General features: G+C 40.7%; 2 protein-coding genes across 2 annotated transcripts; one reads left to right on the top strand and one right to left on the bottom strand.

Annotated features, from left to right (window-relative positions):
• Positions 1 to 3,630: 3,630 nt before the first annotated feature.
• Positions 3,631 to 8,768, top strand: LOC119197125 (putative gonadotropin-releasing hormone II receptor). The gene is made up of 4 exons (XM_037453160.2): positions 3,631 to 3,755; positions 4,756 to 5,353; positions 5,850 to 6,054; positions 6,757 to 8,768. Exons 2-4 carry the CDS (start codon positions 4,811 to 4,813, stop codon positions 7,281 to 7,283), a joined length of 1,275 nt encoding a protein of 424 aa, XP_037309057.1. The 5' UTR covers positions 3,631 to 3,755; positions 4,756 to 4,810; the 3' UTR covers positions 7,284 to 8,768.
• A 1,264-nt stretch (positions 8,769 to 10,032) lies between these two features.
• wdr93 (WD repeat domain 93) lies at positions 10,033 to 14,535 on the bottom strand. Its single transcript, XM_037451154.2, has 13 exons — positions 14,389 to 14,535; positions 14,049 to 14,113; positions 13,832 to 13,910; positions 13,636 to 13,721; positions 13,155 to 13,239; positions 12,752 to 12,899; positions 12,416 to 12,486; positions 11,918 to 12,235; positions 11,475 to 11,682; positions 11,296 to 11,356; positions 11,021 to 11,177; positions 10,653 to 10,839; positions 10,033 to 10,500 (listed from the first exon to the last, which is right to left on the bottom strand). Exons 1-13 carry the CDS (start codon positions 14,459 to 14,461, stop codon positions 10,392 to 10,394), a joined length of 1,647 nt encoding a protein of 548 aa, XP_037307051.2. The 5' UTR covers positions 14,462 to 14,535; the 3' UTR covers positions 10,033 to 10,391.
• Positions 14,536 to 14,635: the final 100 nt, after the last annotated feature.

Genomic DNA, 14,635 nt, shown 5'->3' with positions numbered 1-14,635 from the left:
CGTTTGGATTCCGTTTCGCGTCAACATGCACGCTGCGAAAATAAAGAAGCAAAAGCAAAACGTAGACATAATGCGTTACCAAACGTCTTACAGGGACAACTAAAAGCAAGCCTGGCTTTAAATCAATCCGTTATAACCTAAATTCTTAATAAGGACGAATAACACCTTCATTCTGTGTGTCTGGTCCTTTGATATATAACATTTTCACGTTTTAAATGAAGTCATATTTTATACCAATCTCTTTTTTTCTATGATCGTGTATGTGTTCAGGCTCAGAATGTATTATTGTTCAAGGCTGGATTTGTAAAGCACCACAAACTGCCACCATTCACCCATTCACACCATCGCTATTCCAGCTATACCCAGATTGCACATGAAATTAACGACATTCAAGGGATTCACATTTAGCTGCTGTTACAATCATGAAACACTGTAAGATGCAATTTGTCACATTGTATCACATTTACACCTTCACTATAGGCTACTCCATATTTCCCTTTGTGTTCTAAGCCAATTCGGTGAATCATGCAAATCACTCATTAAGTTTGACGTGGGTGAAGATGCAGCCATTCTATTATTCAAGATCCCTTTTCATCCAGTGTATTCATCTGCACTAATTAACTAATAGACAGTCTGCTCGTGCATCCAAGATGTAATCCAACATGACAAACTTATCAGTTTCTTGCAAAAGAAAATACATAACCGTACTCAACTAACTCCCTTGTGCTTAGAAGATATCATTTGGATGTATTATGATGGGGTTTAATTAGAAGTAGTGGGAATCTAATAATGGGTAGCAGTCTTTTAAATTCTGTCTTACATTTCCAACTCTTCTTTATATAAAAAAAGGCTACAGAGCCATATTTAATCTGTGAATTCATAATTAATCTTTTACTGCATGGCTGAAAAGCTAAAACTACCATATGGTGATGGATTTTGTACACTTCGTACATGAAGACACCCCTGAAGCACCAGAGAACCAAGGCTTGAGATAAACACAGCAGCTGCCCTGTTTGATCTGCACGAGTACAAGACTGTTGGAAATTACACTTTGGGTTTTATTTGCCACTTTGTAAATCTACCATTGAACCAAAGCTGTCAAGGGATACGGATGCTTTATATGCGCACACACACACAAAAATACACACATTTACACAAACATGGACAGATGTGTGCGTGTCTAGAATGAGACAGAGTGATCTACTAAAGAAATGAATAAACATTGCAACGACTAACATGAATTAATAATTATAATCGACGCATCCTTAATTATTCACCAAATAAGTGAAAACGTATTACAAAAAAAACTTACCTGCACAATCACTTAGGAAATATAATTTTTGGCTTTTTTTCTGAGAGGTAATTTGATCAAAAGATTGATAGGTCTGCCTGTGAAATATGAAGCGACAGTCAGCATATGCTTAACGACACAAATGACAGGAAACAGGTGAAACAGCTGGCCTGGCTCGGCCCAGGCCAAGGTAACTGAATACTGTGACCGGCACCTTCAGAGCTCGCTACAGACTCATTGCTTTCATCCCCACAAAAAACAGACAGCTAAAATAACATGTTCAGTACATTTGCAATTGTGGTACATTCATTTTCAACAAAAGTAAAGGGTCAAATAGAATTGTTTTTATGATAATTTTTTCTGTAACAGTTCAAAGGGGAGAAACAGAGCTTGTGAGTTGACTTATTGCGTTAACTTTTCATCGTGGTGCAGCTGCTGGCGCATGACGGCATGGCACAAATACTTAATATCCGCACCAAGTCCAAACCACCGAATATATCTGATTAACTAAGGTCCAGTGTTTCATCATCTGAATGTTGATCAATGTTGTGTCTCCTGCAGCTGACACGCTGTGGAACCAAACAGACCGTCCAGTGCATGCTTAATCCGCCAAGATTATACCACCAAAATGTGCTGCAATGGTCCAAGGGCAGACCAAATCGCCATTGCGTAAATAAAGTCAGTGGCCACATGGACAACGTAATTGGCTTAAATGTGGCCTAGTTTGAAAAGCCATGCGTCCCGTTTGAGTCACATAAAACTCAAAGTGGGTAAATTTCCTTGATCAAAAAGGGGGGTCCTGTCTCTTGTCGCTCTTTATTATTATATGTTACATCATGACGGACTGTCAACGAGCTGCTGATGATGGATGATGATGAAATACTGTAAGAGTACAACTGCGTTTCTGTGAAGGGTTTAGTACCCGCATCTGGTAGAAAATAAAGTGATGGGGGGTGGCAAAAAGGACCCAGAGCATAAGCTTACATGAAGAACAGTACAAACTCCAAGGTTCAAATTGACACTGATCAATGTTGAGAAAATAGTTTTGTCTTGATATAGGGCAGTGTTCACACTACCATAAAGAACAACTGTGTAATATTGTAGTACGGTGTAATATTGTATAATAGTGTAAATGTTGAAAATATAAAATAATTCTCTTGAAAAATGGTCATTCAACAACACTTTTTATTAATGCACATTTAGTTTTCATGCACCTAGTTTGAATGTCTAGCTCTTCAAGGCTTGAAAACAGTGTGTATCGATAGTATTGAGCGGTGTTGTGTGACCCGACTTCCTTTAAGAAGCACTGATGCAGGAAGCCGGAAGACCGGGGTGACAAATAACCTGTTCAGGGTCAGCATGTTCCCTTCCTTCCTGGCTGTGAGTCGAGCATCACATAGCTAAGTGTGGACTGGAAAGACTGGAACCAGGGAAATGAGTCCATCTCAATCAATCAAAACAAATCACATAATAACATGACCATTTACCAATTGGACTTTTTCATTTTGTTTTCTTGTATCCGTGAATTTTGTCCGTTCATATTTAGCTGTTCATAACAAAAGTCAGAAAAGTTGAAGTAATACCAAATGGAAATTAGGCAGGAAAGTATAAGTAAAAGCTAAACAAATCTCTACAGGCAGACAGAGATCCCAACGCAGTGTACGGCACAGTCCGGGAACTAAGTGGCAGCAGGGCCTTTCCACAGGAGCAATTATGTTGAGCTTGCTTTTAACCTACATCTGCAGGCAAAGTTCATATTTCCTGCCCAGGTCCAGGTACAAGTCTGCATTTCAACCCCCCAAAAATGTTACCATATCATTTTACCTTCACTCCCCAAATCACCAAACAAGCTGTCGTTGAAAAATAGTTTTAGCCAACAAAATGGTGAGCCATGAAAAAAAATTCACACACACACTTCATTTCTTCACACAGACACTTTCACGCCATCGGGTTTGTGTCACATTGGTTGTTTCTTGCGGTCAAACAGAATGTTGTTTTTCAATCAACAGAGACTCAGAGCTGACTATTAAATACTTTCGGGACTGGACTGGAACATTTCACTGGCAATTTTCCAAAAATGTGGTTTGATAATAATTGCTCATCCATTATGGTCTGCATGCGACTTACGCCTAAGTGACATTTACCTACAGGGAAAGAGAGGATTTCTTGTTTTGCCTTATTATTATGCATCATACTTTAATCACAACCACATATCTCCCTTTTCTGTTTTGACGCACATGGGCCGTTCAGTTCCCGCCCCGGGCTTTCTGTTCCACGGCCCTGATTGGTATTGATGGATGAAGGTGGAGCTGCTGGAAGCTCCCTGCACGCACTGGGCAACGGAGGAGATGGACACAAGATGCTTATAATGTGCGGCAGCCTCTATCTTGCTGGGATTTTATTTGCCTATTTGGGATCTCAGAATTCCGCTAAAGAGCAACGGTCCTGGCCGCTGCACATGCACGTAAGTTTTATTTTTTGCGTGCAAAGCTTGCTGTAGTTTGAGGTTACAGAGAGGGCACATGCTACTCCACAGATACATGCAGTCTTGTTTTTGAATGTCGTAATGAAAACAATAAAAAAAACAGCTGTGCGGAAATGTGTGTGTTTGTGTGTTTGGGGGGGGGGGGGGTGCGGAAGAAAACATTGTGTTTTCTGGAAGTTATTTATTTGGGTGAATATCAAATCCATCTGTGGAACATGTCAACAGATTTACATGATATGGGATACTGCGCATGTTTTCACCTCGGTCAAAGGACATTTCAAAGAGAAGAGATGACTGGATGAGCGCGTGTGCACATTCCACATGTGCGTAAAAGTGACCGCGGCTTTGCGTAAGACATTTAATGCATTTACATACAACGTTACATTGTCTTTATGTTTAGAGCTATTTTAAAATGAACGTTAATGCCGGTAGCAAATGGTACAGATGTGGATAACACAATATCGTATTGAAAACACCGACGATTATAGTGTGCTGTAGCAGTTTATTTGGGCACACACAACAGATGAATTCCCTAGTGCCCCCAAATGTCTTCAGTTTTCAAATTGTTTTATCAATAAATACTGTTGATATAACATAATAATAACCTTTATTAATGGCATTGATTAAGGGAATAATCTTCCTTGTTCCAGTGTTATTTCTCTGTTCTTTACAGCACGTCATTTGTAAATTGTAGCTGCATATATTTGTGAATCTTATTTTTTATTTATCAGAATGTATACATTCACAATTTCCATGCTCCTTACCGTTTGTGAACTTCATCTTTGCACCTCACTGGTTTGCATTGTGAAGGACACATTATTACTTCATATGTAAAGAAGTGCATAATTCATTCATGGAATATTTGCGTTGCCTTTGTAACACAAATGGCTTTTTGAAGCCTCGCGCTCACTTCCTGCCCCGTGGCTCATTCATCTTTAATTATGCTGATTGTCTCCTTTTGCTTTAACCCTGTTACCAGCACTAATCTTCACGGTGGATGAGCAGAATGCTGCTTCCTCTGCAAGCCTCACAAAATGAACCTCACTCTCTGTGACTCTGGTGCAATCTTGCCTCACCCGAACGCCGACATCCGACTGACTGCGAACTGCTCCTCGGCCTCTTCCAACTGGACAGTGGGGGCAGATGCCCTGCAGCTGCCCACATTCACCACAGCGGCGAAAGTCCGAGTGATTATTACCTGCATTCTCTGTGGCATATCGGCCTTTTGCAACCTAGCTGTGCTGCGGGCGGCGTGCAGCGACGGGAAACGCAAATCCCACGTCAAGGTGCTGATAATCCACCTGACGCTTGCTGACCTGCTGGTCACCTTCATCGTGATGCCCGTGGACGCCGTGTGGAACGTCACCATCCAGTGGCTTGCCGGGGACCTGGCCTGCAGACTACTGATGTTTCTGAAGCTGCAAGCGATGTACTCATGCGCATTTGTCACCGTGGTCATCAGTCTGGACAGGCAGTCAGCCATACTCAACCCGCTGGCTATCAGTAAGGCCCGAAAGAGGAACCGAGTCATGCTGACTGTGGCGTGGGGCATGAGCGTCGTGCTATCGGTTCCTCAGGTAAGGTCAGGTGTCCCTGCTGCCTGACTAAGGCTGGCTGTCAGTACTGTTTTTCATTATAAAAAGGTTCTCAAAAAACATGTCATGTCCAGGAAATGTCTCTGTGCAAGCACACAGAGGAACATGGGTGCTTCTTACGATCTGATTTCAGCTTAAAATAAGTACATAAACAAAATAAAAACGGCATCCAAAGAGTTGAATAAACACAGCCTCTGGTTTTTTATATTCTGAGCCATCTGTCGCTCATTTGCCAGGCTGGATTCTGTAGACTGACATCTATTGAAGGATTGAGCTATATTTTTGTTTGTGTTTTTTTTAGTGCAGGCTCACACCCGAACATTGTAAACAATCTCAGAAACCTTTGCACATAAAACAAACTCTCCATAGGTCCTTTCTATAGAATAGGTAAGAAGATTTTGATCACACGACCTCACAGCCTTTATGGTTGACACATGCAGGTCATCAACCAATGAATTATCATCCTTTTCCTCCTCAGATTTTCCTTTTTCACAACGTCACCATTGCCCTCCCGGAAGACTTCACTCAGTGCACCACACGAGGAAGTTTTGTCTCTCACTGGCACGAAACGTCTTACAACATGTTCACTTTTTCCTGCCTGTTCCTGCTTCCTCTCGTCATCATGATCACCTGCTACACAAGGATCTTCTGCGAGATCTCCAAACGGCTGCGAAAGGACAACAGTGAGTTGAAAGCTCTGCGATGGTTTGCTTCAGTGATTAGTTAATATGCAACATAACTGCAGCGGTCTCCTGTTCGACCCTTTTAGCATCAAGAGTCCCAGTGCTAGTGCACAATTTTCTCAGAATTAACATACTGAGGAAGACGTCACTAAAATGTTAACGGTGTATTCTGTGGATTATTAAGATTATCAGGGAGAATGTTTTTTGGTCTAGACTGAAATAACTAACAATGGATTGCACTGAAATTCATGCTCAAGCGCCACCATGAAGTATATATACATATGATTTGCTATTCTATTTTTTTGTTTATTATTAAGCTATAGCATTTTAGCATGATAACCATAGCATTATTTAAGGTAAAAACAAAGCTAGTGTGACTGTTAATTTAAATGTCATTTTAAATGCTGTGATATGGGAACTTTGACCTGACCCAATAAAACTAAAGCTACTACCAGTATGAGTCACAACTGTGACCGAAATCAAAGAAATAATTGGTTCGTAAATTCAATTCAGCTGTTGACTTGTCACAAAAATAAAAAATTGAGAAACTAGTTCCAACCTACCTTTTTTCCATACCACATGCCTCTAAGAGTAATCCACTCCTAATAATGAGGAATGCCTATTTAAAACACTATGTACCGTTGGTTTGCATTAAAGCCCTATGTGTACTGTGCTTGTGTCTCTCCTTTCTTCTGCTCCCAGAGGCTTCCAATGAGTTGCATTTGCGTTGTTCGAAGGACAACATCCCGAGAGCCCGGATGAGAACTCTAAAAATGAGTATCGTGATCGTCTCGTCTTTCATTATCTGCTGGACTCCATACTACCTGCTGGGCCTGTGGTACTGGTTCCTCCCCAACGACCTGGAGGGGAAGGTCTCCCACTCACTGACCCACATCCTGTTCATCTTTGGGCTCGTCAACGCCTGCCTGGACCCGCTCATCTATGGCCTGTTCACTATGCACTTCCGCAAGGGGCTCCGGAGGTTTTACTGCAATGGCACCACGGTGTCCGACCTGGACAACCACACGGTTTTAACTGGATCTTTCACTTCTGCTGCCAACTCTTTGCCGCTGAAAAGAGAGGTGAGCCCCGCGGCCCACGAGAGGGTCGTGTTGCGCAATCTCAACCACAACGAGGCGGAGTCCACGTCCCCAAGAAGCAGATTTTTAACAGCGGACAATGATGCAGAGACGGATCCAAACCCCTCCAGCCCCGAGAGCCTCGCATGAGGAGAGGACAGGTTGGAGGCTCCCTGATAATCTTTACTTGTGTTTTATTTATTCAAATGTAATCGGTGGGGTCTCGTATTTATTGAATATTTTGTGTAATTTTGATTAACTTAATTCGTAAAATGCTTCTGTACAAAACAAAATTGCAACAATCATAGATGTCAATGAACACAGAGCGTTGTATTTCCCTGAAGGGGGCAAGCGTCAGAAATGTTTCATCCATCATTAAAGATGGTTTGGCGCTCTTTACATTGTACCTTGTGGTCATCTTGAATTAAATTATTTGGCTGTTGGGAATGTTGCAACAAGCGTCTCAACTATTGCAAAAATTGTACGCACACAGATCACTGTTTTCAACGTCTTACGCAAACATATATGTATGTTTTCAGTGATGCGTAGCAGAAGGATCCCTGAGGGACTGCTGCAGTTAATCAGTGATGATTCACTGTGTACAAATGAAAAGGCCTTTTCTGCCCCTTAAATGTGACAAACTGTTTGCAATGTTTTGCTGAGATAATATTCAAATAATTTTCAGGTCAATGGAAAATATAATAGTAATAATAGTTGGATTGACTCATAACTGGCTTAACATGTCATTTTAGAAGTAAAATATAAAACGGTCTCTGAAGTTTTATAATAGACAGGATTCATTGAGAAACCTTTCCCGAAAGGTAAAGCATATCAAGTTTCTTCTGGGTCTTACAAAATAAATTATTTATCTATATAAAGACATTAAAGGATTATTTCAGCTCTCCAGGCCTAAAAATGTTACAATGGCTGACTCAAAAATTGTAAACTGAAATAAGAAAATCTACAGCCTACATCACCAATCTCTCATTAACGTCTCACGTCTATTCTTCATGAATGGGACAATGAAGACTCTAAATAATTTCATTCATAAATAGATAAATACAGAGTAGGATCAGGAGATTGTTCTCATTTTAAATATGACCACAATGTTTTACCCACGGTGTTGAGCTAACGGCTGTAGTTGGATTCCAACTCACAACATGTCATGTAAAGACATCTTAAACTACTTGTTTTCATAAACTTCACTTCATAATTTCATTTCATTTTCTTTGTTATTTAGTAGAGCAAAATAAGCCCCCAAGGCTGCGTTCTTTCCCCTCTGCTCTTCTCCCTGTACACCAACAGCTGCATGATGTTCTTCCTGAGGCAGCTGAAGAAATTCCACCTGCTAAAGACGATGATGGTGCACCTCTAGACGGCCATCATTTGCTGCAATCTGCCGTCTCTCCAGGACTTGTTCCCTTCAAGGACCCTGAGGCGAGAAGAGCGATTGTAGCCGACCCTCCTCAACCCCGGACAAAACCTGTGGAGGAGGCTGAGCTCTATCAGGAACAAGACCTCACGGTTTCTTCCCGTGGGCACTCGGGCTCATTCAGAGAGGCCGGGTCCCCCACTGCCTGACTCTGTCATCCTGACTTCCTACCGGTCACTACCCTGCACATCTTTTATACACTTTCACATCAACTCACATTACACTTGTGTAGAGTATCTGTTAGCCTGTGCACTTCTATTTTACTTTCTTTTTATATTTAAAATTCGTCTCTTTCTTACACTGTATTCATTTGTCTTATTTCCATATTTTCCAATGTATGCACCACCTGCCATGACAATTTCTTTGTATGTCAAACCTATTTGGCAATAAATGGTTCTGATTCCGATTCTTTTGCAGCTTTCGACGTTTTTTCTTTGATCTCAGTATCGGGGGGACAAGCATTAAAATAAAGTCTCTGCCTCGTTGACTTCGGCGAGGGGCTTAACACGATGCCCTGTTTTTACTGTCCGATGTGGACAACAACAGATGCCAGGGAATGTCATTCCAGCACCTGCTCCTTCAGTAGGCTCTAGATGATGTTTGGCTCTTTGGCATCAACACTAGAGACATTTTTGAAATTCAAATAAGGCTTTCATGTTCATATTAAAATGTCTATCAGTTGTACTAGTTCCATATCGCAAAGAGACACCGCATTTTGATCTGATCTGACAGGTGGAGTACAAAGGATGCAATTATGTTGATACACATTTCTATGCCAATAATGCGAGGAACGTCCCACTCATGATCCATCCAATGAACACCCAGGGACATTGTTGTTGTGTTGTTCTGCAGACAATCTAAACCAACACAAAAAGGCAATTAGGAAATAGTCATCCACCACGTATCGCTGGTTGGTTATAGGGGAGTAATATGATGTCATTAATATACTTTCTGAATGATTCTCAACTAATTTGCCGTAACCCTGGAACGGACAACATGCCACACAACCTCCATTTTTACCATGATTTATGCTTTTGTCTCAGCAATGAAAAGTTGAAAATGATTTTCCCTTCCCGTTTAACTACATATTGGACTTACCTCTAGGGTAAGTCCAATATATAGAGTAAAAGGGTCAAATAATTGAATCAAATGTTTGTTTTTTCTATGAAATAAAACATTTTGTTTCAATGGCATGACATGGCTCAGTGGCACATGAACACACCTCTTTGTTTGTTACTGCCTCACTACTAAACCCATTACACAATGTTCTCTTCTGACATTATAAACATGGCCTATGAAACATTCAAGGGCCCCAAAGGCAACATTAAGCATTTGTGTCATGAAGGAATGCGGCTCAGCCATAATGACACTGAATACATTCATCCTTTTATAATACATACATAAAACACAAAAGATAATGTTATCTAAATTTGTCCAGCAAAATGAAAAGGATCAAGTATGTTTTAATTAATTTTTTTAAATCCCCGGAGAAAAAATTATATTTCATCATTTACATAGCAGACAGCTAAATATCAGTTACTGGATTCAACGCCTCTCCAAACAATATAAAATCTATGGTTTATGGAAAAAATATGTCTGTATTTGATATTTATTTTTTCACTTACTTCATACATTTTATCAAACATTTCAAGAAAATTCACCACTACTATATTCTATTATATTCCATTTCACATGGAAAATTGCATGAGTACACTGTATGTTGAGAAGAGTGAAGTCAAGGTGGTGGCAAGCTTTTAACGTCATAAAATGAACACGTACACAAACAAAACGTTCAATAGTACCTCTGTGCAAAAAGTGTTGGTTCTTCAGCTGGCTGCAGCTTTGCTGTTTCTTTGTTGTACCCTCACTGCAGTTTCCTGTAGACGCTTCCATGTCTGCCTTAAAGCTTTGTTCCTTTCATCCACAGACTGCGCTCTTCACATGAAAACATAGGAAACACAGAACAAACACTACTTCAGCAATCGTTTGTTTGTCCTTAGTGTGGGATTCTATACATGTGACTCATCAAGGGAATACATTCTGATAATAATAATTCCTAATAATAATAAGTCAGATTGTTGTGGCACCTTTGCTGCAGGTAGAGATTGCACGTTTCCTCAAGAGTGACACAGCTGAGTGTGTTTAGTTGTTGCGGAGAGTCTGGAAGTGAAACAATATACCGCTTGATAATTTCATGCTCTCCCAAACGGAAGATGAAAAGCTGACTCTGGCTTTCTACTTCAGATGACGCACTGGAGCTGGATTCCTGGTCACCTGCTTGAGACATGAAAGCTTTTTGTTACAGTAGTTACATTTCATATAAACTTCTTTGTGCAGCTTTTTTTTTTGCTAACATAACCATCTTAATATGCACTTTGTGAAAGTCCTAGTCTTCCAGAAATGATTCCCTCATTAGTTCTTTCACAACAAGACAAACAAGAGGCTTTGGGTTTACCTTGTATGAAAAGAGTCTGCTGCGTGGGGTTCAGAGCATAAACAGGATTGCAGGGAGTAGCAATCCGATGAGTTTTGGGAAGAATCAAGGAGCAAACATTGGTTCTGTTGATGACATCTTGAAGGAACATTTTTCCCTTTCTTTGCACCACAAGAGACTAGATCGAGCAAAGAAAGAAAAAAAAGAAGGCAGGACTGAATGAGTTGAAAATCATCATTATGTAAGTTATACAGAAATGAATATAACATTTTTGATCAAAAATTAAGTGTTGTTACCAAACTCTGCAGGAACGGGACTGAAGCAGTGACAGTTGGAAGGTCTGCGCTGTCTTTTGGCCTGTGGAGATATGGGAAAGATGGTGTGAAACTGTTTTGTTTGATATAATATGTATTTCAATTGGCAGGAGAAAGTTAGAGGCATCCATTAAATAAGGAAATATGGAAAACTCCTTAACCTTTCAGAGAGCTGCACTGTGCAGGATCGGGTTCCTCCTCCTGCTGTGACTGTATACATTTCTCCACTTTTACACAACAACAAAAGACAGACTTTTGCTGTGGTAGAAGTCTGGCAAACGTCAGCGGGCTCAGGCCAGTTATCCACAAATTGCATCCTGAAGAAGGCACGGTCTGCTGCCGACACGTCGACAATCGACAATGGAGACCCTGAAGTAAAGACAGCATTAAGAGAATCAACTGCAATAAATACTACAATAAAACTACTTTGAACTGAACCTTACTATAGGGAACAAAATAATGCTAGCATGCAAACATTACACATTACATCGCAATCAAGAGCTTTCAATTCAGATCATTCGAATAAATTGCAGTACGACAGCTAAACGACAATGGGGTAAGATTTGATAACATTTTAGGATATGCCAAGGTAGCATTTGCTCACCAGACTGCCTGTCCCACACACACACCAGAGCACCATCGAGCCCGAGAGCTACGTGACGGCTGCATCTACTAACGGCAGAGCACAGGATCTCCTTTGCATTTGGCCATAAAACATCTGGCGTGGGTTCCACGTCTGTGTCAATGAGGGAACGGTCAAAAAGAGAAAAGTTACACCTCTCTAGAACAAAAAAAGTACGTTGGAATAAAACTAGATAAGCCGATGACACCATTCCTGTTTTGTTCTTTGGTGCTTTCTGCAGCATATACTGAAGAAGATTATGGCTGCCACTCCACCACACACAGACTGCAACAGGTGATACTGCTGAGAAAAGGTCACAGATGAAAGGTTACATCAATTAGCACATGGGATTTATTATTTGCAACTACTTTTGACGAGTGTTTCATTAGAAAAGAGTAGCCAATCACAGAATATTTTCAAATTCAAAACTCAAATCACAGATCCTTCAGAAAAAAACCCTCTCCCCCCCTCAAAACAAACCTGGCAGCACTTTTGCTTTACTCTCTCCAGGGAACGGACCACAAGGCAGGAGGAAGTGATGGGTGCAACGTCTGAAAAATATTGCATGTAACTCATATGAGGCGAGAAGGTTATGGAACCTACATTTACATTAAATGATTTACGGGCATTTATAATTAAGAGCAAGATATTGGCGACGCACTCCTAACCCTGACCAAATTATTAAATAGATACTTAGTCTAAAAAATATTCCATGCATAGACCTCAGTCAAAGACCATGTGATTTTTAAAGCAATTCAATTTACGACGTGGCTATCAAAGTCGCTCGGCTGTGACATGCTGAAAACTCGACTGTACCTTGGTTTCTCCCTTGTTTTTCCTGCATGTCTGCTAGAACCCTGGCCGTCCCATTGATGACCCCTACGGTCCTCCCCTTCCAGAGCCAAACAGTGGGTCAAAATATCTGTCATCTTGAACACTCCAAGTGAACCATCCAATGCTGTCGCTGCAAAAGAGCAGAAGCATGCTGGAAATTTGATTCTGTTAATGTGTGCTCACGCGTATTCTATTACTTGAATTCTTAACAACAAAAAGCGAAATAACTGCGGTGGTATAGTTTATAATCAGTGACAGAGATGCATGGAGGCACACGTGTCTGCATCTACCACCATCACTTCCACACACATTGAATTTATTTTCTCTTCTGTTGAGCTATAACACGCTATAATTAAAAACACTGTTGCTTGAGATATAATTATACCTGCTGGGATTTTGGGTGGCTTGAGTTTAATCAGAGCTGCAACTGGAGACCATTTCACATCCTTATCTCTAGATGAGTTTTCGTCCTGAGGATTCAAAGAAATTCCAAATGCCTGAAACTGACCTTGTAATTCAATGACACGGTACGCTTGCAGCAGTTAAACAGGCATGAATTATTTGTACAACTAGGAATCCCCAAAATCCAAACTATAAGAACAGTGAAGGAAGGGGTAAACATATTGTGTATAATGCTAAATATGTCCACAAAGATGAACATAAAAAAGACAGGTTTCCAGGCTAGTGCTCTTCCTTGTGTAGCTTTGAGTCCAAATCGTTTGTAATATTTATGTCATTGTGTAAACACAACAAATAAAACAAAATTCAGTTCATATTGAAATGGCAGTTGACAATAATGTTTCCTTGATAGTGAGATGCCTGAAGGCTAATAAACCCATCCTACAGATCACATGTCAGTAAATTACCTGCTGTTGTGACAGTGCCATCTCTGTCTCTTTCAGCCAAGCTTCTGAAGGGAACTGGTAAATCTCGAGCCAAATGGCACCGTTACCTGATGGACGGGTAAATCCAATGTGGATACATCTTTTAATGTGATATATTTAAAAGTCATAACATAAAGTAACAATAACATCTCAAACAGAAAGTAAAGTCCTTACTTACAGCTCATTGACGCAGCGCCATAATTTCCATCTTCAGACAGTTCAAATGTCAAGCAAATGCTCCTTTTGTTGATATTTTCCTGAGGATGAAATCCTGTGTTTTTAAGTATTACATTTATATACACATGGTTTGGCAAATTATCAAAAAAAGAACCACATGTCTTGATGCATCCTCAACATTCTGTAGGCTTTCTATAGGATAGGATTTTTATACGCACCATGATGTTTATAACACTAAGGGGGTGAATAGCTTCACAGTGATATGCAAAGACTCTGGCAACACCTGCAGTGGAAGATGAAAACAAACCGACTTAAGTATTCATTTCACTTTGAATAGCACTAAATCACAAATTACAAATTAGCCTCAGAGGGCTTTACAGTCCTAACACATGCAACGTCCCCTGTGCCAAAACCCTCACACCAACGCAGGGAAAAACTCCCCAAAAGTAGAATGATTACACGTTTCATATCATTCCCACAGGTCTGTATAATTGTCTACACTAGAGCAGTAATTCATTAACTTCAGGGAGAAGGGGATGAGAGAGCCGTACGACCCACCCATATCATCAACAGTGCCCAGCAGATAGGCTGCCTCAGCCGTTCTGCTCATTTGAATAGACGTAATTTCCATTCCGGCCTGGTGCCACTCTGCAGCACACGCCAGAGAAGATGTGCACCACACGGACAAGCCCCGGGAGTGACCCAGGCTCAGGTACCTGCCATCTTTCGAGCACGCCAGGCAATTGTTGCTCACTGGAAGCTGACAGATAATTAAAAGAAGTTAAAAAAATACTTTTTATTCATT

The sequence above is a fragment of the Pungitius pungitius genome, chromosome 4 (genome assembly GCF_949316345.1).
Source record: "Pungitius pungitius chromosome 4, fPunPun2.1, whole genome shotgun sequence".
NCBI lineage: Eukaryota > Metazoa > Chordata > Actinopteri > Perciformes > Gasterosteidae > Pungitius > Pungitius pungitius.
The sequence above is the reverse complement of the archived record's forward strand: the minus strand, read 5'-3'. Positions and strand labels throughout refer to the sequence as shown.